This window comes from Micropterus dolomieu, linkage group LG02 (genome assembly GCF_021292245.1).
Source record: "Micropterus dolomieu isolate WLL.071019.BEF.003 ecotype Adirondacks linkage group LG02, ASM2129224v1, whole genome shotgun sequence".
NCBI classification, from domain to species: Eukaryota; Metazoa; Chordata; class Actinopteri; order Centrarchiformes; family Centrarchidae; genus Micropterus; species Micropterus dolomieu.
The window spans coordinates 28,323,366-28,350,586 of record NC_060151.1 but is presented as its reverse complement, the minus strand read 5'-3'; the positions used below and the strand labels follow the sequence as shown (position 1 = coordinate 28,350,586).

General features: G+C 39.9%; 1 protein-coding gene across 1 annotated transcript in view; it reads left to right on the top strand.

Annotated features, from left to right (window-relative positions):
• tmem104 (transmembrane protein 104) overlaps positions 1-27,221 on the top strand; it is a 65,227-nt gene that overhangs the window by 22,409 nt on the left and 15,597 nt on the right. Inside the window, exon 9 of the mRNA XM_046036864.1 lies at positions 23,621-23,714. Within this exon, the coding sequence (XP_045892820.1) occupies positions 23,621-23,714 (94 nt within the window). The remainder of the gene's footprint in view (positions 1-23,620; positions 23,715-27,221) is intronic.

Genomic DNA, 27,221 nt, shown 5'->3' with positions numbered 1-27,221 from the left:
AACTTTCTCTTCTGTTTTTCATTTTCTAATTAGTTTTGTTAACCTTAATCTGAACTAATTCTGCACATATGTTAGTTGTCATAATGACATTTCTTTCTATAATTAAAAAAAAACAATGTTTTTGCTTTGGGCAAAGTTAATATTGAGACAATGTGTTGCATTGCAGTGGTCTCTTGTGATGACGAAGTTAAAATTTAGTACATAAACATTAATGCTAACATAACCGTGCTGAGTTTTCCAGCATCTTGTAATTTTTTATCTTGGAAATCTTCTGTCTTCTTTATTTTTTTTGTCATTGTTGACCTTTCCCTAAATAAATCGGAAGCATGGAGCGGTAGTGAAACATTCAGCAGGTCCTTACAGCATACTGTAAAGTGAGTGGATTGTCTCTTCACTCCACTCTGTCTGTGCCTTCACAGGATCAGAGTCTGTGGCCTAAAGACACTGCCAGGACTCTGAATGATGAGTCTAAATAATTAATTATTTCTCATCAGCTGTGCTCTACCCTGCGGACAGAGCTATCAAAACATGCCCCACCCAGGATCCACTTGGGCTCCTTTGTATTCTCAGTGTTGTGAGCTGAGCTGCAAGGACAAAGTGCCCTTCTTTCACAGTATTTAACTGAGTGTCCATTTTTGTAACGGACCATTTTCACTCGGCTCTTCCAGAGGTACAAAGTGACCTCAGAGAGGTCAGTCAGTGAAACCAGCTCAAAATTGGTAGCTGAAAAATAGATTTGAAGCAGGCTTCTTCTTGCCAACCCCCTGACTTGACAAATGATGTGCATAAAGCAAGAGTTCATAACCCTTTGTGGCTAATGACCTCATTGTTGGGTCCCAATATTTTCATTACATTTAGTGAGCGTGAGAATATTGGGAGATTGTCTTGCTATTATACCAATTTGAGCATGGCAAATTAAATTTTAGGGTCATGCCGGGGTGCAAGTTTGCGTAGTTTAAGTTCAAAAATCAGCGGGCGCCATCTTGATTATTGTGCAATACCTGGAAGCTGTGCCTGCCTTCTCTCGCCTTTTTCTGCCGTTCTCAAGCTACAGGCCTGTAAAGCATGGGTGTGCTTTTGTTGACAGGAATGTTGATGAATATTCACTGTTTTTAATCAAAATTTCACTGTTATGTTATTTGGAACGTGGTTGTATGGACATAAATAGTGTTTTAAAGATAACTCCCAATAAAAGTCAACATTTAAACAGTAAATATTGCCAAAATATGGACATTTGCCTGGTATATTTTGAAAATATTGTATGATAACTGTTGTATTTTAGTTTATTTTCATCAAATTTACAGTTAAATGGATGAAAATATCCTCTTTTTTCTTTATTACATCTCCATTTAGTCTGTAATGGTAAAATAAATATGTTAATTTATAATGGATTTATATTTCTTAGCTTCTGACCTTTTTAAAGGAGACCAGAATTATGCATCTAGGCCAAATGGTTGAGGAGTTATTCCTGATTCATTTTGGGTTTGTTATTTTAGGCGTTTTTTCCTGGAAATAGGGGCAAATAGCTGGCCGTTTCCAACAGGCTAAACTAGGTTTTTAAAAAATGGGGCATACTCTCAGTTTTTCAGTACAAAACAGAGCAATGCATATTCTTTCAACCTTGGTTTTAAAAATATAGTAAACCAAACCTGGCTCCACACATGATTACTGTAAATTCATAGCAATCTCAAATCAATACTCTTTTCTGAGAACAGTTTCACTAAATGTATTCGGTTGAAAATCTGTAATTTTAAAAAGGAAAAAATTGAATGTTCATACTGTGTGTGCTGCATAGACATGTCAACAAATAAATAACAATAAAATATACTTATAATCCATATTTTGTATGTATATGATGTACATGTACAGCAAACTATATGCAGACAGAACTGAACAAGTCGTTGCTGTCTTACATTGCAACAGTCTAAATGTTTTGTATGCTTTTCTGGTCCTTAGCTCCTCAGCAGTATGAATTTTAGAATCGTTCATATTTAAAGTCCTGTTATTTTTTGTACTGGAGTTACAGGGCTGTGTAAGCATTGTGGATTATTGTACAACAATAGTGTGATAAAGGGGCTGCTTTGGGGTGATTCTAGAGGCATTACTACAGCTATAACGTTTTTAGAGTTTAGAAAATGACAAGAGATTAAAGAGCAGCCTGCTGATGGTGTTTCTCTAAAGAGGTTTATCCCTGTGTCGGCGATTGGTTCACAGACGGTTAAAACGAGGCAAAGAGACAGTTGATGTCAGAGGGGTTCGGACAGAGGGAGCTTTATGCTGCGTTCCAGGCAACTCGGAACTGGGAAATGTCTGACCTCCAACTAGAAACCATAAACCGTAAAGTATTAAATTAAAATAATACATACTGGTATCAAATAGTAAAACTTGTTCTGCATGTAAATTGATGTAGAAATATTTTGTCAATGTTATTAGGTAGCTGGTTACAGTAAACCACCTCTGAAATTCATCTTCCCTGCCCAAAGGTTATTCGGGAAAATGTTAAAAATGCCCAGAAATGTGAAAACATCTGGAAATATAGCCTACAACTTTTGCTGAATTTTGAGGATTACCAACTGATGTAGCTACAAGGATACACAGTGAATTAGTAGCGTATATTTATCACCCGTTTTTAATAAAATGACCATCCTTTTAATTAACACCAAGTGCACTGCTGAGGGTTTAACTGTGCATCAACTTGCCAAAGAAACATAAGTTTGTCACAATCAGCTATGTGTATTGTTTACATTTGGTGTCATGCACCACAATTCACCTGAAAAGCTTTGAGGTCAGAAGTCGGATAGTTCATCTTGGAAATTTCCCACTTCCTACCGGTCTGGAAGTCGGCATAATTCCTAAAGGATAAATTGTTGTCCACCTAAGTTCAGAGGCCTTCACTGACTCCTCCCCTACAAGTGGACACCTTCACCAAACAACCTGTGGATATTTTTAAATTTTTGTCTGCCTCATCAGCCCAGATTCTGAGAATCACTACAAATCCACACTACACTACCCCAACGGTTAAATCTCAGGCTTCTACTACTGATTATTTCATAGTTATCAGTTAATGTGTTAATTTTTCCAATTAATGGATTAATTGTTTGTTGTCTATAACAGGTCCTGGAGCCTAAGCTTCTGCACTGAAATGTCTTTTTTTTCCCAACCAAGAATCCAAAACAATCAGTTTACAATGACGTAAAACGCATAAAATTTTAGAAGCTAGACCAAGTGGAAATTTGGCGTTTCATAAATTACTTGAACTATAAATTGATAATTAGAGTTGTTGCTGATTTACTTTCTGTTGATAAGCTAATTACAGGGTTTCCAAACCTCTCCCGGTGTACCCCTTGTCACACATCGTGTAGATTGCTCCCTGCTCCAACACAGCTGATTCAAATCATCAGCTTGTTATGAACTCCTGAAGCTGCTTGATAACAAGCTGGTCATTTAAATCAGCTGTGTTGGAGCAGGGAGCGTTCTAAATCATGCAGGACAAAGGGTAATCCAGGAGAGATTTGGGAAATGCTGGACTAACAAATTCATGGACTAATCATTTTAGCACTTATCAATCTCATTATCCAGGGTTTTACAGAGCTTCTTGTCGTTGACCTTGTTCATAGTGTCCCTTCTGTCTGGTTCTGAGATTTTATGTGTGAATCTGAGTTTTTTTGGCAGGTTTCCCACAGATGGCGGCTCTGCGGCGATCGGGGTGCTTTGTTCACAGTGGACAACAGATTGTGGGTTATTTTTAGGTTTGAGAACAGCTGTCTGTACAGATGACTAGACCTTTATCAACATCACTCCTGATAGACACTGAGGAAATGAGGAGGGATGAGTGAAAGTGAGGAAAAAACACTCCTGGTTTGGCTCATTTGTGATTGATGGCGTCGTTTCAACAGGCCAGTGTTTATTTATTTAACCTGTTGTTGAAGGTTTTTTTTTCAACTGTGTTGTTTTCTAGACCCTTGCCTGACCCTTGTTTCTCACTTTAACACTTAGAGGGCATGTTTGTATTTAGTATGTTTTCAGGCGTTACATATTTCTTTTTAGCTCCACACCTCAGGCCCTTTCCTTCATGTGTCACTCGCATTAACTGAGTGTCAGTCTTGATATTGACACTCAGCCTATAGGGAAACGGTGGTATAAGTGTGGTTTCCACAAAGTTAAATAATAATATCCCCATGGTCTTCACAATGGTCCATCCAACATTGTCATGTTTTACTTTCAAAGGCCACAAGCCATCGCTGAATGATCTTGTAATGCACATCAAACTCTCATTAAATTAGGCTTTTTCATTTTTATCAAGACCTCACTGCTGAATTCAAAGAGAGACTAATTACTCCACGATAATAAGGCCTGAAGCAGCCCGGTTGATATTTCATTAGGTCACATCTTTGACTTAATCGGTATTGACTTCACACATCAACACTATCAGCTGTGAACATGTCACGACAGCCATTTTTCTCATCCTAGCTTCTGAAAGCTCTTAAGAAGATCAATTGAACGTGCTTTGCTCTGCTGCTGATTGATTCTTGTGTTTGCTGCCCGAGTGGACAGCTAAGGGCTTCGCATATCTACAATATTTGTTGGCTTTGGGGGTATGAAAGGGAGATGACGGGGGCCATTGCATAACAGAGCACTCGCTGTTGATCCTGGCCCCTTCACACAGCTTTGATTGAAAAGATTAAGCAGCCGTGCAACAGCGGGGTCTTTCTGGGTTTTCGTTCAGCTCCAGCAGAGATTCCCAAGACCTCAATTAAATGTCTTTGTCCTTGATTGTCCCCTGCTAAGTTTTCTTTTTAAATTTCACTGCAGGGGCTTTGTCACAGTGGCTAGCCAAGCAGTGGTTGGTGTACTCCACCCTGCTGGACAGCCAGTACAATTTTAAATGGCTGATTTATTGTTCTCCCAGTATGTGGGAAGTGATGGAAAATCAATGAGCTCAAAAGACAGATTGTGCTTACACTGCATTGTTCACTGCTTATCTTCATGTAGATGTTTCAGTTATAGTATGTTTCTATTAAGCCATACACACTCTCATGTATTAAAATAAAGTTAATTTGAAATGCAGGAGAAGTTGTTGCCCGTCCCCTAAGAGTTCAGAAATGACCCACCCTGCTACTTTCCTCAATACAGAGCTGATTGATTAATTAACTGACTAATAAAGATTTATTTCAGTGACCTTGATGTCCGTTCCCTGCGGAGGCCTCCTGCAATCTTTTTACTGCAGTGTATTATCCTGTTTCACCCAGTTAATAGTACACATGCGTGACATGTCAGGCATTCAGGTTTAGGTTCAGTTGGTGAGCTAATGGAGGAAAGCTTTTGTTTGTCCACAAGCGCACACACAATAGTGTGAGCACAACTATAGTAAGTATAATACTTTAAGTCAAAGTTGAAACAGAAGATTTTTCAGTACAATGGACACTTTGAGTAATAATTTATTATTACTACTGATATGAAGGCTATAAAAAAAAGTAGTATTGTATTATATGAAGCTGAAACTTTGAAAGAAACAGAGAAAAAAAAACTTATTCAGGATGTGTCTGCAATTACAAAAGGCAGAAGTTTTGAACTGTGGATCCTCCTCCTGGAAATTTCATATTTTGACAAGCTTGTAACCAATATTGAATAACATTTAATGGTAAATGGACTGTACTTATATATCGCCTTTCAAGTCTTCGGACCACTCATTTATGCAGCCTTCGGGAGGAATTTTGGGTTCAGTGTCTTGCCCATGATCGAACCACCGACCTTCCGATTAGTGGGCAACTCGCTCTACCGCCTGAGCCACAGCCGCCCTTTTACTGAGCTGAGTACAAGTACTTGCAGGATCAGCCTCGATTGCCATCCTACAGCTCTACTACACGCGGCTGAATCACTCGTGTTTGATGTGTACAGTAAGGAGGTACAGTATATACTGCAGTCGAGTGGCAGCGACTTTCCCAGTAAGGGCCGGAGCTGTGGGGAGATGACAGTGCAGATGGTTCAGTAGAGATTAACACAGCAGGATGAAGTGTTTGAGCTCCGATCCGCACGGGGGGAGTCCACTCCACGCAGCAGCAGGAAGCTGTATCAGAGCAGCGGATCGGGATAGGGAGGAGACGCATTATGCTGCTGGCGCTGGAATGACTGGCGGTGACTGGCGATGAGGGAGCCGTTGTCAAGGAGACGCAGAGGTCACGGAGCGATAACTGATGGGCCCTATAGGTTTTCTATTTAGCTATTTCGCTAGTTATTTAGCCCATTGTGTTGCAGCCTTATAAACACAATTGATTGATTATGTGGACTTTTTTGTACCAGATAACACATGTACTCATACATTTTATTAAACAGTAGTAGACATTTCGCACCAAAGTCTGATCAGATATTTCTCTTTTGCTTTGGTGTGTTCAAGGGCATTGTGAGTTTGTTTGTGTGTGTGTGGCCCTAATGTCCTCCCAACAAAAAAAAACGAGAGCCTCAGTTGTTTCAAGTGAGAAAGCCCTCTAGCGGGTGCTGTAATAAGACTCCTGTTTGTCAGGAGCAAAGGAGGAAGTAGTCTGGCGCCGTTGTAGAGCCTCAAAGCGTGCAAAAGAGAACGTCGGAGTGGGAAGTCAGTGGTGAAAATCTCCTATTTCTAGTGCGGTAATAATCATTTTACTAGTAGCCACACTGAAACGAGCTAGCTTAGCATAGCCTGCCTGACTCGAGTAGAGTGTTTTTCTTTGGGGTGGCAGACAGCATGTTGCCTGTTGCGTTGTTTGGGCTGTCTTGTTGAGCGCAGTTGCGTACCTTCCCGAACGGCTCAATACGAATTCATGTATTGTTGCACACCTAGAATACATACATTTGGTGACTATTCTTTCATGACATTTGTTTGTGATTGTCTCATCTTGGAGGGTGAGATAAAGAAAATGTGCTTTTAACAAGGTCTTTCCATTGTGATTTTTAAAATTATTTTTTGAATAAGGAAGAGCATGGAGGGAAGACAAATCCATGTGCTGAATGCAAGCAGTGTGAAGCTGGTTATCTGCTCCAAGGGCATTTCAGAGTGAACTGTCTCACTCACTGAAGGCAAAGGAGCGTGATTTCCATGAAATGTACAGCAGTTCATGGCCCCGTTTAAAATGCAGACGGGTTAACAATACCCGTCCACATTGAGACCCAGTGTAACCTTGAGCTCATTATGTGCCGGGCTGTATGTTTGCGGGTTGGCACGCTGTAGGTTTTCACCGTGGTCCACCTCAAGTGTGTTTCTGAATTGATTGGGTAGTTAGGTCATGGTGGTTTCTAGTCGCTCCTTTGGGAGCAGCTGCTTAAGTGCTTTCGACTGACCTGTTGGGCTCTTCTGCAAAGTGGATAATAAAATATCCAGTCGTTGTCTTTTTCAATTACAACTTGATCGTATAGGATATTCACAAATGTTCTCTTTGTGGATTTATTATTATTTTTTTTTTCACAAGGCATATCATCAGTGTAATTTGGAAGGAAAGTGTCCCGTACTATGATGCAGCTTCCTCCTCTTCTTCCTCATCCTCCTTCTCTGTCTCCCTTTTACAATGGTTGGGATGATGGGCGGAGTGAAATAGCCATCGTCCTATTAAACCACAAGCAAATTATCATTTCTCATTTTATCCCCAGATATGTCCCCAGCCTGTAATAAATCTTCACTGTGTGCTGTTGCTTGTTATTTTTACCTAGGTAGGTGTGTAATGGTTTCTTTTTTTTTAAGGAGCAGAATAGCACATTAAGAGTTTTAATTAGGTGAATGTCTTGGAAACAGCAGCTTGTTCAAAGTCATAAAGTCGGTCGGCAAATGGAAGCTCGGTGTTTACTTTGACAAGGTTTTGTCCTTTCCTGTCAAAAGGAATGAGTGAACACATGAGTTCAAATGCAGCTACAACAGGTTTTTGTTGAGATAGGCTTTGAGTATAGCCACATTATTAAGCAATGTAGTAATTATGCACAAATCCTTTGGGACACTTATTTTGAATGACACTTTGTTATGTGAATGTGTAGTGACTACTAGATGTGTGTGAAGCACTGTAGGTTCTCACGTGTCCAGTTTCCGCACACACATCTTTGCTCAAACAGGCTGTTGAGTGTGTCCCTGCGGAACAGCTATAAACCTTCTGATGTTTTTTTTTTTTACGACACATCTTACAAACTACTTTTACCCAATTTTAAGTACAGCAGAGATGCTTCCTGTTCACGGGACAGGGTTTGCCGTGTGTAACCGCTTCTTTTAGTTTCTTTGCTTAATTTTTCTTCTGTTTGTAAACAAGATCCAAGGTAAATCTGACCTTGTTGCTGAAAGGTGAGAGATATATGTTGAAAGACCTTTTGTTGTTATTAAAATCAGGGAAGTGGAACATCCTAATCACCTACTAAATCACACTGGAGATGGCCAATGTGTAATTAACTTTTACACGTGAGTTCTGCCACAAACAGCCCAGCCAACCCATTAATTATGTTTGCATATTGCAACAGTCTTGTGTTGACAGTGATTGGATTGGTTGTACAGTCTAAAGTTGAATGCCACATTTTCCCCGTGCTCTTTTTATATTATGCAAACATTTTTTTAGCATAGTGGCCCCCAGTCAGAATTGAACCCCAAACCTGGCAGCCTTTCTTTTATTCTTAACTTCATTTAGTGATGTATCTTTATTCACAGTATACAAAATGCATTCGCCTTGCATCTCCGCCCTCACTTTATCCTTCCACCTCCCCTCCTTTTGTCTGAGTTGTCCTCCTTCCCCTCATTAGAGTCCTATCTTAAATCGTGTGAAGACATGGCAGTCTCCAGGGCCACATACCTAATTAACAGTATAGGCTACTGCGTTGGATGTGGTTCGTTTTCACAGACTGCAAATGAGATGAAAGGTGCTTCGAGAGTTTGTCTATAGATGGTCTTATGGGACTTTTCAAATCTGGTCTGGTAGATATTAGCATTTTTTGTGCCTATTTCCAGTTACTGTTGTCAGTTTTTATTACTAGTTTTTTCATCTGTACTTATGCATAGAAGATAAATTGTAGATGCATTGTGTTCTGCGTATGTAGGATTAAAAACCTCGCGTTGGGTTGTTGGTGGTGTTGAAACTACATTTCATTCCAGACGTGTTGTGTAGATCTGTTCATGTTTATTTGTAAGAAATGGCAAAAACAACAAATATGCACACCCACATTTGACAGTGGTCTTGATAATAATCATAGTAATGTGATTTACTTTCTGCTACACTAAGCTGCTCTTCACAAGTCCAAGTGTGATAACGATGACGCACAGTGCCATGCGTGATGCCAATTGCTCGACAGCTGTATTGACTGACAAAGTGAGTTAATGATCCTCGTTCCAGAATAACTGAGACATTGTCTTCCCTCCTACTGGCTTCTGTGAGGAGAAACTGTGAGTGAGTGAATGTGTGACTCACTTATATTTACTCACTTACACTCAAGGCCAAAACACACTGGCAGCGTACGACATGTGTCTAAACAGACTTTCCTATTATTATCTACGCAAGCCCACACACCAGTGCCAGCGAGACACGCATCAGCACAGATGGATAAGACGTTCTGTGACAGCAAACGTCCTGTTTTCCATCATCTATGGCACTTGTTAATGTATAACAGTATCAAGACCTGTATGAGCCAGGGTCTCAGCAAGGTAAACATAACATTTAAAAGACAATTCCTGAGGAGGAGAGATAGTGTTGCAGGAGATATCTGCCCGTAATGAATAATACGCTCCAAATTTGCTTTATACTATGCTGTGTGGTCTGGTTGAGGTGCTGTACCTGCAGTTTACTACGGTGTTAAATTCTGTTAAATTACATTCCAACTATCTTATCTTTATCTACCTATCCTATCTTGTTTTGTTTTGAGAAAAAAGAGAAATAGTCTAAAATTGGAGTTTCTTCAGTATCAAAGAAGTAGTGAGGTTTCCTACCCGACTGTAGATTTGCCACTGTTATACTGATATGATCAGTAAAACCTACTTGCTTTCATTCTTACTGCACAAGGTGAAAAAGGTCAGACTTTTAAACCTCATATCTGACACAGGAATGAACAGTAGCATCCTTCACTCATCTTATTTGACCAATTATCCAACTAAGAACAATATATTTTATGTGCTTTTTTTATTGGGCAAACTGGCTGAAGGACTTCCAGTGATTTGATTTGTCTTGCTCTTGGCTTGGCAGTCCATCCACAGCCTGGTTCACGGGTTTCCTGAAGTCTGCTCTGTATGCAAGGCATTTTTGGAGAGGGGCAGCATTATTTATTAATCTATATATGTGTGTTGGTGTATTGGTTTTTTTTGTATGTGTTGTTAAGTCTTTGTGTAAGTTGACTTTATGTTGCTTTGTGGTGGTGACCCAAAGACCCAGAGGGGTGGGAGCAGCGTCCAGAGCTGACACAGACGGTCACATAAGAGATGGATGGAGAGGCTTCTGTTGGCAGCCGATAAGCCCTCAATTATACAGTCTTTATGTCTGTGTCATAAAACACAGAAATATGCATGCACACACAGAAATTAACATGAAATTGACCCTAAATCTATCATTAATGATTCTTATAATGGAATTTAAAATTTTTTTTAGACAAATGTCTTTTACCCGTCACCTTTAGAGCCTGCGTAGACACTAAGGCCCCATTCACACTACTCCGTTTTAGTTTAATAACGAGGATTAAAACGAATACGATATCCGTCCACACCAGCGTTTTAACTGCATATCAGAGTTGATCTCCGTCTATACTAAAACGACTAAAAAGAAAATGCACATCTAGTGGTCGTTCACGTACACTGGGCATGTGCGTGCTGATGTAAACATGAAGCAGATTGTCTATTCTAGTACTATAAAGTACTACAGATGAAGAACCACACTAGATTTTATTTTGCATGGACCAATAACGAGCTGGCACTGTTACTGAATGTAACACGGGAGTTAAAAGTGACTGTGGTGGCAGAGGGAAACAGAGTGGGAGTCACCGCAAAGCGAAATGCACAATACAAGTGTAGGCTATAACTGGTTATTTGCACAGTACAAAATAAAAATAACCAAATCAAAAACTCTGTCAGTAGCATCGTATTTCTACTTATGAGACCCAAACAGAGAGCCAAATGTGAGCGTCTTCATCATCATTTCTAAAGTCGTTGTTCTCTTCACTAAAAAGCTCTCCAGAGTTTCAAAACGAAAAACGTGGTCGGCAGCGTTTTCAAACATAGCGAAAGGTCTCCGTTTTAAAACGAAAACGCAGTAGTGTGGATGGGGCCTTAGAGAAGCAAATGCAGGCAATTTGCAAGGGAAAAACAATTTTCCACTGTGTTTTTCAAGATGTTTGCTCAAAATGTTGATTAAATGGTCATTTGTTTTCTTCTCTTTGTCCTCCATTCTTGCTGGTGACTTTGACTTTCCTGGAATGTGGCTGGTAATAACCCAGAAACCCAAATGTGGACGTGTTTATAGCAAATATTCCCCCCAAAAGGTTTATAAACTGCAATAAACAGCCAGTTTCTAGAAAATGAATTGAGGCATGCCAGCACTGACTCACAGATGAGTTTTTTTTCTGCTGTAATGTGATTTTACAGTCCCTTGAGTTCTGGCACACTTTATGTACACACAGCATCAATCACAATGTTTATAGTGTTAAAGACACATCATGTCTGGATTCTTTCACCAGATGCACCTACAAATGAACTTGTCCTCATTACATTGACTCAAATAAATGTTTAAACAGTATACCTTAATTGCTGTCAAGTTTGCCTGTTTTTTCATTCACAGGTGTCTGCCAGCAACTAATAATTAAAGACATTTTTTTTTTTAAATATGAATGTCAGAAAATAGAGAAAAATACCCATTATAATCTCAGAGCCAAGGGTGACTTCTTCACAATGCTTGAAATGAACAACAGTGAGTAAACTAAAGATATTCAGTTCACGATGATATGAAACAGAAACACATTTGAGAAGCTTGATGTGTTTTGTTGACTTACTGCTTCATTAAGTAATGATTTCTTTGCCAAAGTGCACTCATACTGTTATTAATTGTTATTAATTACAGTTGTGCATACACAGTAGCTTGCTTAAAGATGCTGCTTAATGCTGACATTCCAATGCAGGGTTAACTACCAATAATTCACTTTGTCTTGATAGAGGACATCTAAAGCTGGATTGAACCATGGTGTCATTAATTGATCTTGAAATATGACTAGTCGGATCATTTTATTAATCCATACTTTTATTTGTCTAGTTATGTTAATTGTGTCTGCTTGGAGGAGATGTTTGCTGGTGATTAATGACTCTGAAGGTGGACTCTCTTTCATCCTGACATACGTATAGTTCCAACATGGTTTTAACAGCATAGTGTTGCCTCCCAGGCACCGTCTCTGCTCACCCCCCAATCATGTTAATGTCTGTCTTACTTCCCTTTCCTCCCTGCTGCCTGTGTGTTCAGTGAATCAGTTGACTTGTTATTGCTATCATAAGGGTTTGTACCTATCTCCTGGGCTTTTATGGCCTATTTTATGCCATTTATATTCTATACCATCATGGTCAGGCTACCCTGAAGTCTTTTATCATACATGTCACAACCAAGACAATGAATTGCCCCATAATATCCAATATTCCATTGCATTGTATGATGTGGTTGAAGTGGTGATTTTCTTTGCATCATGCAATCACAGAGAGTTTTATTTTGTTTTGCATCATTTAGATGAAATATTGTCCGGAAATTGAAAATAATTAATTACTGACTTTGTCGTGAATATATATTATTGTAAAATATTGTAGGGCTGTGAGCCATTTAAATGTGTAATGAATACTTGGCTAACTTCTCTCTGCTGATTCATTTTAAGCAGTTCTGATGAAAAGAAAAGCAAATTGTGGATCATTCCCGCTGCGAACGTGAGCAATGTCTTAATTTCTGTCAGACTGTCTGTAAGTTGAAAGAAGTATTAGATTGCGTGATTTTATATTTTACACATTCAAGGTCTCAACTCAAGTTCTTAATTAAAGTTAAATGATGCGGGCAGTTGTAGAGGTCTTCAATTATTGCAGTTGCTGGAGAGGAGGCAGCCAAGATCTGTGTTTCAATTTGAGTTGTCTGCATTGCAACTACATATGGTTCTGTTGTGAAATGCCTCTTGTAAATAATTACAGCTGACATTTATGTAGTTTTTGTAGCTTATAGAAGAGGGTGAGAGTTTTCATGTGGCATTTGAGAGGTATATTATCAATCACAGTCAGGTAGATGATTGAAATGGAGAAATACAGGATTTCCTCCAATGTATCGAAGTGGAGTTGTGCTGCCTCAACTGAAATAAAGAGTGCCTCTCAACAATACCCTATATTTGTGAAATATAGTATTAGGCTTCAGGGAAAATGAGATAAGGTGCTACAAAGAGAAGGCCACATATTAATGATCAAGGCAGATAATGAGTTGCGATTGTCTGATGCAGCGCAACACGTGACAATGATTGATTAATCACATAACACATTCACTTTGCGTTCATTACTCGGGGCTACAATGTCTGAGGACAAAGAAAGCTGGGAAATGTTGGGAACTACAGAGGAAACAGCTCAATCAGTCATAAACAGGGATGTTTGAAAAAGATCTCACAGCAGAGCTGCAGGTTGAAGTTAGTTTGATAAACACCAGCTGGATACAATCCAACAGTCTGCATCGAGTTAAAGTTGACTTGTCCTCGAAGAAACCCTAATATATCAACATGAGCTTACCCTTTAATCACATCCAGCTATCCTTTGCTTTTCTTAATTAGCAGAATAATTACTTAAAAGTTTTGTATTCCTTTTCTTTCCAAAGCTCTGACAATGGAAATGACCAAAAATCACTGCTACCGCTCACTAATAAAGAAAAATGTAATGTAAAGTAATGACCTGCAGTACCACTTTTTTCAGTTTGAAATCTGTTTGGAATAAAGATTAACATCAGACACAAATGGCGAGGGGATCTTGGGACTGTGGGGAGTGGGAATCATAATCCTTTCTCTGTTTGATGGTGGGCGGATTATCAGCATCCAGGCTGGACCACCACATGGAACCACCAGGGCACTTAACGATTTTCATTGCTGGACCTTCTCCCTAGCGTGATATCTGCTCATCCTCTGGGCCTCATCAGACAAAATATTTTACCAGTGATTTCACAATTGTCCAGTGCCTGACAGCTTGGCAGTCATGAACAAAGCGGTCATATGGCTCTCTTGGATATAAATTCTACTACAGTGACGTCCAAGAGCTTGAGAACATCTGCGCCATCACAGTATTTGGCCGACCCAACAGAAAGGAACAACAAAATATGTTGATTAATTACTTAAATGGAGTGGCCGGTCAGGGCTTGACTTATGGAGCGCAACTGTGATGGATGAAGAACCTACGCAACACGTGGCTCAGGAGAATTGCTTGCATGTGGTGATTAATGAGACTAGTGGATTGGCTCGTGAGCGCTGAGTGACGCAATCTAATGCCAATTAATTGCCTTTCCATACTCTCTGCAGCCTCTCATCCGCACAAATCCAAAACACTTGTCTTTATAGACTTTGTGATTGACAGCTACAGCCCAGGTTGCCAGTTGGTGGCGGGTTTTCACCATTATTGAGATCATTCACCATATCTAAGCCCCATTAATCTCTTACTCCCAAATTATAACTTTACAGCGTCACAGAGAGCGCTGGAAAACTTTGAGAAAAGTATTTTGTGGACAGTAGAGCGTGGGTAGGAAATGAAGGGAGAGAGACTGGGGATGACATCAAAGGCAAAGTCCCTGGCCAGAGTCAAAGAGTCATAGAGTTGTTGCAATTACGTCCTAAACCCGTAGGCCACGAGGACGGCCCTGTTACCTTTTTAACGTTGTAATTTCCTGAAAGTGATGCTGTCTTTCTGAAACAGCATCCCCTACAATCACACCTGGAAGCTGCCGAGTTACAAAAGTAACACAGTATACGTAATTAGGGCTGTTGCGGTGAAGTAATTTCCACCGTGGCAATATGTTAGGACCCGGTATTATCGCATCTTTCATCAGTGAAGTAATTTGGAGGAGTGTCTGTCAACCTCACTGCACAGCGCGCCGCTAACACTAACAGTAGCTTTATGCTTGGAGCAAGCTAGCTGCTGGGTGCTAGTCAATAACATTGCCAAGCAAACTCCTTTTTGTAGTTTGACCGTGTCTTTTTTACGCGTAGCTATATGATTACCCTCAGGGCACGTATATCAAGTCAATTTACATACCGCAGCAATGCACACGCGCGCCACGGTGCGGAGCCGAATTGCTGTCCGCAACTAACCAGTGCGCTGTAGTAACATTATAACTAAATTTCAACAGAAAGCAGCATGAAAAACAGCTGCAGGCTTCCAACAAACTACGCTCGTTAGTTAGTGAGCTTCAAATGAGGCTTAGTGTTCAGTTTGTCTTGACTGTCCCTCAGGATCACAACATCGCCGAGCCTGCTAGCCACATTATGCTAACGCTAAGTTAGCTAACCTTTAAAATACACAGTAAAACAACACAAAACACGATGACACTTACAGCTTCCAAGTCCATCCTTGATCCGTTACAGAGCTCGTTACGGTTGTGGAACTTTTGAAGCTTATATTTATTAATTTAACACGCCCTGAAGTATAAAGTATGAACATTGCGGTTGTTGCCATCCTCCGCGGTAGGCTTGACCAATAGCGCGGTATTTAAATTTTTGCGGTTATCGCGCCAGCCCTATACGTAATGTATTGCTTTTTGCTGTAACGCAGTTATATAACGCATTACTAAAAAAATCTGTAATGATAAACCTGTTACAGTCTCAGTAACGTGCGTTACAATACTTTGTAACCTGAAATTAAGTGATGTTTTGTTACAACATTTTGCAGCATACATTACATAACATTTCGGCAGCAGGAAAAACAAATCAGTGAGTAAAAGAGTAACGTTATTTCCTGTTGAGGGAATCCGATGGTCAAGATTGTTGGCAGGGTGCAAACTACGGTGGAGCTCGCCTGATGAATCATGCGTAAATAAATTTCTATTGGCTGTGTATTTTATTATAACGATTTACTTTCATAATTAGAAAGGCTGCTTTCAGGTCATCCTAACTGATCCTGTCTGATGCCCCCATATTAATCAGGTTAATTTTTATGACAAAGACCCACCTGATCCCCGGATATAACTCAAATCAGTAGAACCCACCTATGCAGCACATCATACTATCATAATAATGCGCCCATTAAATAATAGTGAAAGTAACTCAAAAGTAACGCAAATGTAGCGTAAAGCATTACAATTCAGGTATTCAGTAATATTGTAATATAAGTAATTACTCTCAAATGACAGTAACTAGTAATCTATAATGTGTTACATCTTGGAAGTAACTTGCCCAACACTTGTCCACACTCAGTAGAAGGTCTGGACCCTAAACTGACTTCTTAGTATGAAATTAACGTTGGTGTCACCACAAACAACCAAAGGTGCATAAAGATGAAACACATGTTTGTGAAAGGCTTTTAAAAAGTAGTTCCCAAGAGATAGCAATTACTGGAGTTCAGCCGTAGAAGTGTTTCTGTCTGAGTGATGGATGTTAACGACTAAAAAGATTTGTTTACCTGAACTGCTCATTTTAGCAAAGAGTTTTGAAAAACACAAAATAAAAGGATCATCTTTCAGGCTGCAGCTCTTTTGTCAGACCAGTGAAGTTTCAATTATTTATTTCAACAGAGAGTCAGTAGATAGACCTTGGATTTTGTTGAGCTATTCTTTCCATCTGGTAGGTGTTGGACATTTTTAGAACTAAAACAACTTTGTACATTGTGATTACAGGGCTTGCCTATTCTTCTTCATTTAGTTTAATGACGTGTCTCCTTAGACTCACTCATTTATTTCACAATGTGAAAGTCCATTTCAGGAATCCCAATTAGACAGTCTAATGTTTGTGCATTTATACTTTTTAATGGTTCCATATTATATTACAGTTTAAACAGAGATCCAGATATAATATGACCTCATCTCCTTCTCATGTTTTCTGCAAAGGGATGATTATGACCTTACATGCTATGCAGCCTATGCAAGAATCTTTTTCTCAGTATTTGCTGATGCACTTTCGGTCTTTAGAGGTAATAGGACAGATCTCAATGTTTGTATCATAGACTGTTTGGTTTGTATCCATCATTGCCTTCGTCACCTTTTGCAGTTTCTCATCTCAGACTCACTGTTTATTGTGATTCATTGAAGTGTGTGATTGGAGTGAGCCAGGTGGTTGTTGCTAAAAGTGTTGTCTCATACTGAGGAGGAGAACTGGTCGATTTTTAAGAATGTCTTTGTCGTCAAAAGTGAAATGCTCATAGTTGATGAGTGAGCGAAACCCATCAGCTCGCCGAAGAGGAGGGAATAGGGGGGAAGGGGGTGTTGGATGTCGCCAAAATTGATTCATGCCACTTTTCTCAGACAGAATTTGTTTTTGTTTATTGAGACATTTATTAAACTGAGCATGAAACGTAAGCAGTTTCCGTAGCAAGGAAGAAAAAATGCAGATCAAAAATTCTGTATGTCTGCCTTCGGAGCAAGAATGAAATGAAATTGCTTCAACAGCCTGAGCAAAGTATTAAATGAATAAATGCATTGGAACCAAATGTCATTCAATCTGTCCATGTTGTGAAATTCTAGTTATATTCATCTCTTCTCCTCTTGTTGTCTGGCACTTATATTTCTCTAGCTGACACTGCTGCATATTCCCAACTAAGACCATTGATACTGCCTCTAATCTTCTACTGTTATTGTGCTCATGTTGATATAATTAGGCTACTACTTTTAAAAATATGACGCTGCCGAGCATAGATTTAGTGGATTTAGCAAAAGTATTTCTTTCGATAAGTTTGATTCTTCCTGCAGCTTCATTTTTATATTTGGCACATGAAGATGTGTGAATGTGTTGTTCAGTCATTTCACACATCCGGAAGTATGAAGTGCACAACACTTTGCCTCTGTTTTACAGCAGCATGTGAAGCTCAACACTAACATTATGTGCCACTTTGCTCCGCCACACAGTGTAGGATAAATATATAAGATAAGAATAAATATATTGTAGTTACCCATGTTTTCTTAAGAAGAGGAAATCTACATGCGTTAAGGAAAGCACTGCTGTGTATGGGGGCAGTGGGTGGTGCCAAAGAAAAGGGCTGTCTGACAGCAAGGTAAAGCAGTGAAAATATGAATATACTTAACTTAACTCATATTGATTTTTTTGAGATTGGCCTTTTTTACGAGGCTATAATGTTTTTCTGCTGTCCCCGTCCACAGCAGTGCATTGCTTAGCTTCCCGGCCAGGAATCCTGTCTGCTTCTCCAAACTGGGGGCGAGCTGGCCTCCATCTACTGTAGGTAGTAATACACTGACTATAGAGAAGTACCTCATGCAATCTCGTGTCAAAATACCCCAACTAATGATACCTACTGCTAATACCCTTTTTAATATTATTTGCCGTTTGATTCCTCAGTCGTAGTACCTGTGGAGATAGTGTCCACAGCCCAGGCTCACCAGGCAGTATGTTTTCTGCCAAATAATCACAAGACAGTGGGTCATAGAGCACCAACAGCACTGACCCTTTTCACATCCATTACGGTAGCTGGAAAAGACCAGAAATGGAGATGACCTGACACTATACATTTATTTTTATTAGCAGACTGTGGGTGCTCATGCAAAAGTGTCTGGTCCTAATGTCTAATAGAAGGCTATTTTTGTTTGATTGTATGCATCGTGAAGTTCACCTAGCTTTAGCAGATTGTAGTCTAATCTGGACTAGACCCTCCCTTTGTGTGCTTCCTGCTTCATCCCTCACAGCCAGATCATACTGAAAGTGCACAATAGAACTGCTTATTTAAGGTGGAATGGTGAAGTGTGATCTCCTGCTGGCCGTGCCTCTAGTGACCCTGTCCGTCTGTCTCTCTACTCTGGTATGGTCATGCCAACTCTCTGGGTCTGAGTCACCCTACAGCACATGGCATCTGATGCCTTTACACTCGCCCACTCACACTTCCCCTGCTTCTTTTCCATTCCCATGCTCCCTCTCTAAAACACTGTCATGTTCTCTGTCCTGTCCTGTGCAGGTCTAGTGCCTTTGGGTTCTAATTTCTACCAAAGTCAACACAACCTTTTCTGTTTGGGATGTGGGAGTAAATACTGTACTTCTTCTGATATTTAGTTTATGTCCTCACTGTCTAGTCAGGTTTAACCTAGAACCAGTGCCAGCCATAATTCAGCCTAATTTAAGAAAGCCAAGGTTTTAGAAATCAACATAACAATGAATGGACTGAATTGGACAAAATACACGAAAACCACAATTATGGAAATGAAAGACAGAAATCCTGTAAGATTTGTCCTAGATAGGTGCTGTGTTAGCCATCATTAACCAGCATTCATCAGTGCCATTTTAAGAATTACCGTATGATAAAATGTAGTACTTTTCTTTTTTGTGTAAAAGCTGTTGAATCTGCTCCTACTTGGGTTACTATTTCTCAAAAAAAACAGTGTGACTCGTGGCTGCATGCAGACGGATCTGTTGAGGCTTCTGTAGAGAAATAAATCTCTTTCGCTTACCTTTTCTGTGATCGAATTTTCTCTTGTGTTGTTGCTGAACATCTGTGCAAAGAAACACTTGCTCTTTTGAGAGACATTAAAAAGACAGCAGGACATGATCTGAAATGTTTGGTCATTTATCTACCAAAATATGGGTAGATAAATAATAAAATAATTTGGCACATCCCCAGTAACCACATTATTGGCTTTGTTCTGATCTAATTGGTGCAGTTGGAGCTTTGTCTATGGAGGAGTTGTTGCAGTTATTTATGTTTTGAGCGTTGTTGTGTTCTTGTTGTTGAGATGCAGTTGAGCAGTCAAGTGTCCTCAGGCCGTTGTTTGGCATGGGGTTTTATGGGCCGTCCAGAAATTCATCAGCTGTGTGCCATATATACCACCCTCAGGGATATTAACTATCTGTGCCTCACCAGGCTGGATCAGACCCAGCACTAAGTTCTGCAATTAAGCTGATATGTAACAATGTTAAAAGCTTTAGAAATGGGCTATGACCAATGAAGTTTCTTCTTATCCAAACTGAGGGCCTAAAGGTATATTCAGACAGAAAGGGAAGCACATTTTTACCTCACATCATTCACGCAAATTTGACTGCTGGAACATTTTGTGCAGTCTGTGTTAATTCTTCCCAAACAGCCAATGTATCGGCTGTGCGAAATGCTACGAACGGACCGTGTGAGGAAGTGTGCCTGCGTGTGTGATTGTGAGTTAAGCGTCAGACTGAATTCACCAGAAACTTGTATGTTTTTGTGTTTTTCTTTTTCTTTTTTTCCTCTCGTCTCTGTCTGTCTTACCATTTTGCCAAAAAGTCACTATATAATGCTAAAAACATGTCCAGTCCCTTACAGTAGATAATACTGGAGCTCAGTATTTTACACGTTTGGTCAACTTCCTGTCTACTTATGTACACAGTTTATATCAAGAGGACAGCTTCTTCAGACTCCTCAATGCTCTCAAAATGCCAAGCTGATCTTTAGTTGTAGAAGTCAAATTTATTCACTCAGTACTTCAAGTACTCAGTGAGTTTTCATTAAGAATGACAAATATGTTATAAACTGAAATATATCTAAACTTTGGCCCGGGTTGATGTCATGCTGTAGTTTACAAAGTGATCTTAAGAGAGTAACCAACCAAATTTGTTTGGAAAGGGCCGACTGTGCTGCAACATTCATGGCTAAAACACCTTCGTCTGTCAGCCAGCTGCCATTAATTTCACTCTCTTCTTCAGACCCATCTCTCTTCATAATGGTTCATTCATTACCTCCGATAGGTGTTGCAGATTTATGCTTTGGCTTGAGCTTAGGCTGCACATTGCCAAGAAGACAGCTGGTAATACTTTAATATATAGACACATAGGCATCATCATTATTCAGCAGAATTAAAAGTCTATTATTTTGTTCCTCTCCCACCCACAGATACCCCAGCTGTCCATCTGTCCATCTGGAAATATTTGCTGTGTGTTGCTGTGTCCGAAATCGCTCCCTTGTTCCCTCATTCATTAGTTCAAACATGGCAAAAACTGTTGGACACTTTCAGATACACATAAATCATCATTTTGCACCACCCCTGTTTTACTAATTTACAGCAGAAATTAATAAGTGTCCTGAACGGCTCCCCCGATCTTTGCTCCCTGGACCTCAGTTCAGAGTCATACGTCCACATATGTACAAACAACTTACATTAATGTTTAGCCAAATTTTATGTTCAAGTTTACTTAAAATATCATTAATCGATTAAGTGCGAGTGGAAACTTCTGCCTTCAAACTTCTCAGTCAAGGTTTCAGAAGTCGTGGATGGTTTGGTTCAGCAATCCCTTTGACTCCTGACTGAAGTTTACTAAGGAACAGATTTGAAATATTTGATACACTTATGACCGTGATGATGATACGAACATGCTGATGTTTAGAGGGGTCATGTTTACAATGTTCAACATTTTATTTTAACGTGTTAGCATGCTAACATTGGTTAGTTAGCACTAAACACAAAGTGCAGCTGAGGCTGATGGGAATGTCATTAGAAATGCAGGTATCTGGTCACAAACCAAAGTTTTGGACAAAGTGAAATTTCAACCTGATTATAGTGTAGGGCCCTATGAAATTCATTTAATTTTTTTTCCTGATTTTTTTGTTTTACAATCTAAGCACATTTTGTCAACAGAAAGAGTGTGTGATCATGTGGTGGATGAATAAAATTTAAACAACTCAATAAGAAAATATTAAAAATGTAATCAATATCAATGAATATGATGCATCAAACCAAAAATTCATATACAAATGATGAAATGTAGGCCTATGTACAATTATTTATGGGCACAATTCACAATAAATGTATTAATGCAATGCTTTTACTGTGAATTATCCCCTTTTATGTTATTACTTGACTACAGATAATTTCTTTCCACGGATCTTCTGTAGCCTCCATATGCTGCTTGACATTATTTTTTCAGAATATCTGACTCCGCCCACACAGGCGCACAGTGTCTTCACTTTTGCACTTTTGGGAGTTTGTGTTGAGCTCGAGCTAGCAAGCTGATTTTGGTGTGTGTGTCCGCTCTAGGTGAAACACAGGGAGCAGAGGAAAGAGACAGTTGGTGTTTGTAGATTAAACCAATATATAGCAGTGTACTTTCTGTTTGTTTGCCTAAAGTGCAGTGAAAAACATGCTTATAATGCTATGGAAGACCCCCATTTTTATAAATTGCAACTACATGCTGTCCGCGTTTACAACATTGCGGAAATCATAGGACCCTAATGGTGCTAGATGACGCTATTACATGGAAGACACGTACCAAATTAATGGCAAAATCTCTCTGGACACTCAAAACAAAATTAAATAGTTTGAGTCCTTATGTCGACTAATTTTTTCTACATGTCCAACACTAAACTGAGTCTTATTCTGGGTCCTCACAGAGATGTGTATGTAAGTGTGAGTCTGGATGGGAGGGTGAGATCCCTGAAACCCTGCAGGCTGCTGCTCTTCAGATGAAATGGCACACAAGTGACTCCCTCTGAGATCACATGCCACTCAAACTGTGCAGTCAGACCTGAGAGCGTCAGAGAATGGGAATAGAGGGAAGAAATGGATGAAAGGAATACGTTTGCAGGAGTGAGGGGAACTGATGGAATTGGAGCTGCAGTAGCTGAGCCACTGCCTCTGATTGCAGCTCTTGATAAAGAAAAGTATCAGATAGGCAATCAGAGTCCTGGCCTGAGAGGATTTGAAATTTTTGGTGGACTATGGATCAGTCCACCTGTTTCTCTGTTCGTCTATCTTTGAGAGAGCTGATGGGATTTTGACAGCAGTTGGAAGAATTATACGTCTCCAGTGGTATTTCAAAATTGTAGGTCAGGGAATTATCACAACCGCAAGTCAAATACAGAGGTGCAAGCTAAAATAAACAAGCAAGCAAACACACAAACATGGGATTGGGCCATGATGTTGAAGGCAAGGAGGGTTACTTCTAACCTTTACCGGTATAAAAAGAATAGTAAAAAAATGCCAATCACAATTTCCTAGAGGTGAAGTCTTCAAATAACTTACAGTGAAAAGCAGCACATTCTCACATTTAAGAAGCAGGATTAATTGATTGATAAAGTAAATTTTCTGTCAGTGAATAACCTGATGAATCATCTGTTCTCTGTGGTAATTAAAATCATGTAACAGCAAAATACAGGATCAGTTGATTAAACATTTGAAATAGATCAAAGGTAGGGTTGCACAGATGCCCATAATATTCATCTCCTGTAAATCAAATGTACTCACTGCCGTGCTCTGACATTTACGGCCTCATTCATGGTGACATTTTACTGCTGTTCCTTTTGATTTCTCACTATTTGCCTGCTCTTATTATTGGAAAGTAAAGGAAGGTCCTCGCTTAAAGTCTGCTTTCACAAGACCATGAGTTTGATTCCTGTCATTCCTTTCTGACAATTAAAGAGTTAAATTAAAGAGTTTTTAGAAACTTCTTTTTGTTTTGTTTTTTGCCTAATCTTGAGCAAGTAAGGATGTTATTTTGTCTTATACATGAGTAATCAACACTTTCTCTCTGTCCCTTCCTGCAGAGCGTGTTCACTGTTCTGTTGGGGCCCTTCACCTTCTTCAACGCCCAGAAGACCAAATATCTTCAGATTCTCACTTCCGTCATGCGCTGGATTGGTAAGAATAAACTAATCCTACAGTATTTCTTCGCTAACAGTAATTATTCCGTTTACCGATATGTTGAAGATTTTGATTTTTTTTTATGCCTTTTACCGTTCTCCCCTTTTCTAATTCTGTTTGGTTCTACCTCTCTTTTTCAACCGACACGTATTTCCATTTTCTCTGTGTCTCCCTATGTTTCTTTCATCCCTCGCTCCCTCCTGCTCTCGCCTGTGTGGCTGCTGTGCTCAGGTCTGTCCATCATGGTTCGGTCCTGCTCTGTGTCTTTGATTCCCATCCCCTCTCATTCCTCAGCCTGACAGGCTTGACAGCCCGTCCCGAGCCTGATTGGACCGTCACTCACCTGGTGACGGGCGAAAATAAACCACCCGTCCTGGACCCGCTGTTAAAATCACAACACTACTGAATCATGGCGCTCCCGCCACCCCCGCACAGGCGCGCGCTCGTTTCGCAAAAACAACACACAATCACAGCAGCATCCGCACACTGTCCACTGTCTGGATGGCTAAATAACGCAGGCTGCACCTTTCACTCCTCTTCATCTTTCTTCACCTTCCCCAGGCATGTTATGTATTTGATTGGTGGTGTCGCTGTGCAGGGCTCCTAACAACACTGGCTAATGATTTTAAATGGCTCCAGTCAAAGCTCTGTGTTTCCTCTATGTGTTTGATCAATAACATGAGCCAACAGCCAATAAAATTAGATTTTGATTGAAGTTTTAAATCATAAAAAAAATTCAGTTTTAACAAAAGCCAAAGAAAAACACTGTGGTATTGTCTTTCTTGGTCTACATTAGATGGGATTGAACAGGCTTAGACATGACGTGCTAATAATGGAAAACATTACTAACAAAAATAACATTTAAAAAAAAGGAGACAGTTATTTAGCCAAGCCCAACATTTTCCTCAATAACATACACACCCCTGAAGCACTATATCTAGCAACCCCCTCTGAGTTTCTGGTGAAATGTAGGCATTCACTGAAAATAGTAGACTTCAACTTTATAACAACACAAAAGACATGTTGGTGATACACAGCAGTTCTATAGCAGAGTTAAAGCATTATTCCAATTTATTACAACATGCCATCACAACTGGCCATCGTTCCTATTAATAATTAAAACATTGTATTCACAGAGTTCACTGATGACATCTGGTGGAAAGACGTCAGAGGTCAGGTGATTTAAGAGCAGTCAGATGATCAAAATAATTTCTTTGGAAGAGGAAACGAAAGCGGACCGTAAAATAACTACCAAAAATGTAACATAAGCATTTATCAAATTTAACAGACAGACTTCCTGCTTACCTTTTACCTACTGCACTCATCATAGTTGTGTGCACATAGTTCTCCACATAAAGGTTCACATTATTTAGATAAATCATCAGATCATGTGACTTTGACCTTAGCATTTGTTGTAGCGATGGCTGAGTTCAGAAACAACTACATTTGTGTGTACGGTGAAATCACAGGAGATAGATTTGGTCACCAAAATTAAGAAAATAACACCCTTTTAATGATAAAAAGAGTGGAAAGACAGTTTGAGTGAAAGATTGTTGGAGTGTTTCTGGATGAGCTGCTGCTGGAGGACAAAAGAAAATATTATGCTGTTAAGACCAAGCGGCAAGCTTCAGGTCTGAGACGTGAATCCAATGTAGAAGTCCCTTAAACCTGCATTCTATCGAACGGCCTGCAGGGGGCGACTCTTCTGGTTGCAAAAAGAAGTCCGGTTCCATTACAAATAATGGTGAAATGACCCTACTTCTCAGCTGATTTCTTACCTCAGTGAACACTTTCATAATGAGTTCATGGTCTCAATCACTAGTTTCAAGTCTATGACTACGTCCACTTCTTTTATACAGTCTATGGTTAAGACACTGTTTCCCTTCAGATATATGCAAGTGTGTTTTTTTTAGGCAGCTACGAGTTCTTTGATGCAAAGTGGTGTTCTGCTCTCAAAAGCACTTTAACGCTCTGTAGCAAGTGGCTGCAGTATCGTACAGTACTCCCCCGTTTACATGTGTTTTCAAAGTGCGCCTTTAAATTAAATGTTAAGACAGTCAAAGGTGTGTTTGCAGATATTTTATTGCGGCTATAAATGTGTCAACATTGGATCCATTTTACAAATACCAAGCTTGAAAGTAAAACTCCACTCTAGCTCTGCCTTTGTAGTATCAAACACTCGTCCCCTGCAGGCTGGAGAGGTGGCTGTAAAAGCTTCTTAGTTATCTTTTTTTGCTAAAAATGATGAAAACGTGACTGAACTCAAGCCAATCATAGCTGCTTTTCTCTTAATGAGGAAACTGCTAACTCTGAGAGGAATATCACTTCATATACTCAATTTGGTCATTTGTCTGTGTGATCCTGAGTCTCAGGATGTATTTTGTTTAACACTCTGTGGACATAAGACCCCACCTCCCCTCCTGACCGTTACTCACCACTCCCTGGATACACCTGCAGTCACCTGCGTTGCCCTGTGAGGGGACGTGGTGTGTTTGATGTCAGGGTTAGCAGCTGGCTGGTGTGTTGGGGCCCTGCCTCCTGCCCTCGGCTCTGGCCTTGTCACATTCGTTGCCACTCAACTATAGTCACCTTCTTGTCCAGTGAGCCCTGTTTTTTTGCACCGAACATGAGTGATAGTGTGACTGCCTGCTGCTGTGCTGCCTGTAACACGCTGTGATTTTCAATAGAGTAGCCATTAGCCTGGGTTAGCGTGACACCGTTTTACAACCCAGAACACCTGACTGTAGTCACTTTTTGTTTTTTAATCGTTCCGAAATTAAAATAGAAAGTGGTGTGAAGGGCAGCGTTGGGGCTCAGGCCATCTGTACCCATTTTTGTCAGTCACTGCTATAAATGCACTACAAAGTAATTTGTGACAAAACTAATAAGGAATGATGCATTCAACCATTCTTCTCTTTTCAGCACACAGCGGGTAATGACCTGAAGGGTGTCACCTCGAATATCTGAGACACTAGTGATCCGCACGAAAAGTGACAACACTGGCAGGCTTGGTTCTGGAGGTTCAAAATGAATCTTAGGGACCAGGAGCGTGGTATTGTTTAGGGCGTTCACTTGTTTTGTTCTCTATTGTTTGCCTAGAGATGCATTTGCATATGTTATTATTATGTCAAGTGACTGGTTGTCTATGTGTGGCCCTGCAATGGATTAGCAACCTCTCCAGGGTGTACCCCGCCTTTCGCCCGACGTTAGCTGGGATTGGCTCCAGCCCCCCGTGACCCTGTAGGCAGGATAAGTGGTTGACGATGGATGGATGGATTATTATGTCAAGTTTTTATTTAACTACATTTGTTTGTTTTTTTAAACTCAAAACAATACAATAAGAATAAACCAATAAAATAACTACATTTGAAGTCATAATGATAATTAACTTCTTTAAAGAACTTCAACATCCTTGGTAGTGTTGTAGTCAAGACGGCCAAACCGAGACCAAGTCAAGAATTTAATGAGTCTGAGACAAGACCAAGACTTTTAGAGGCAGAGACC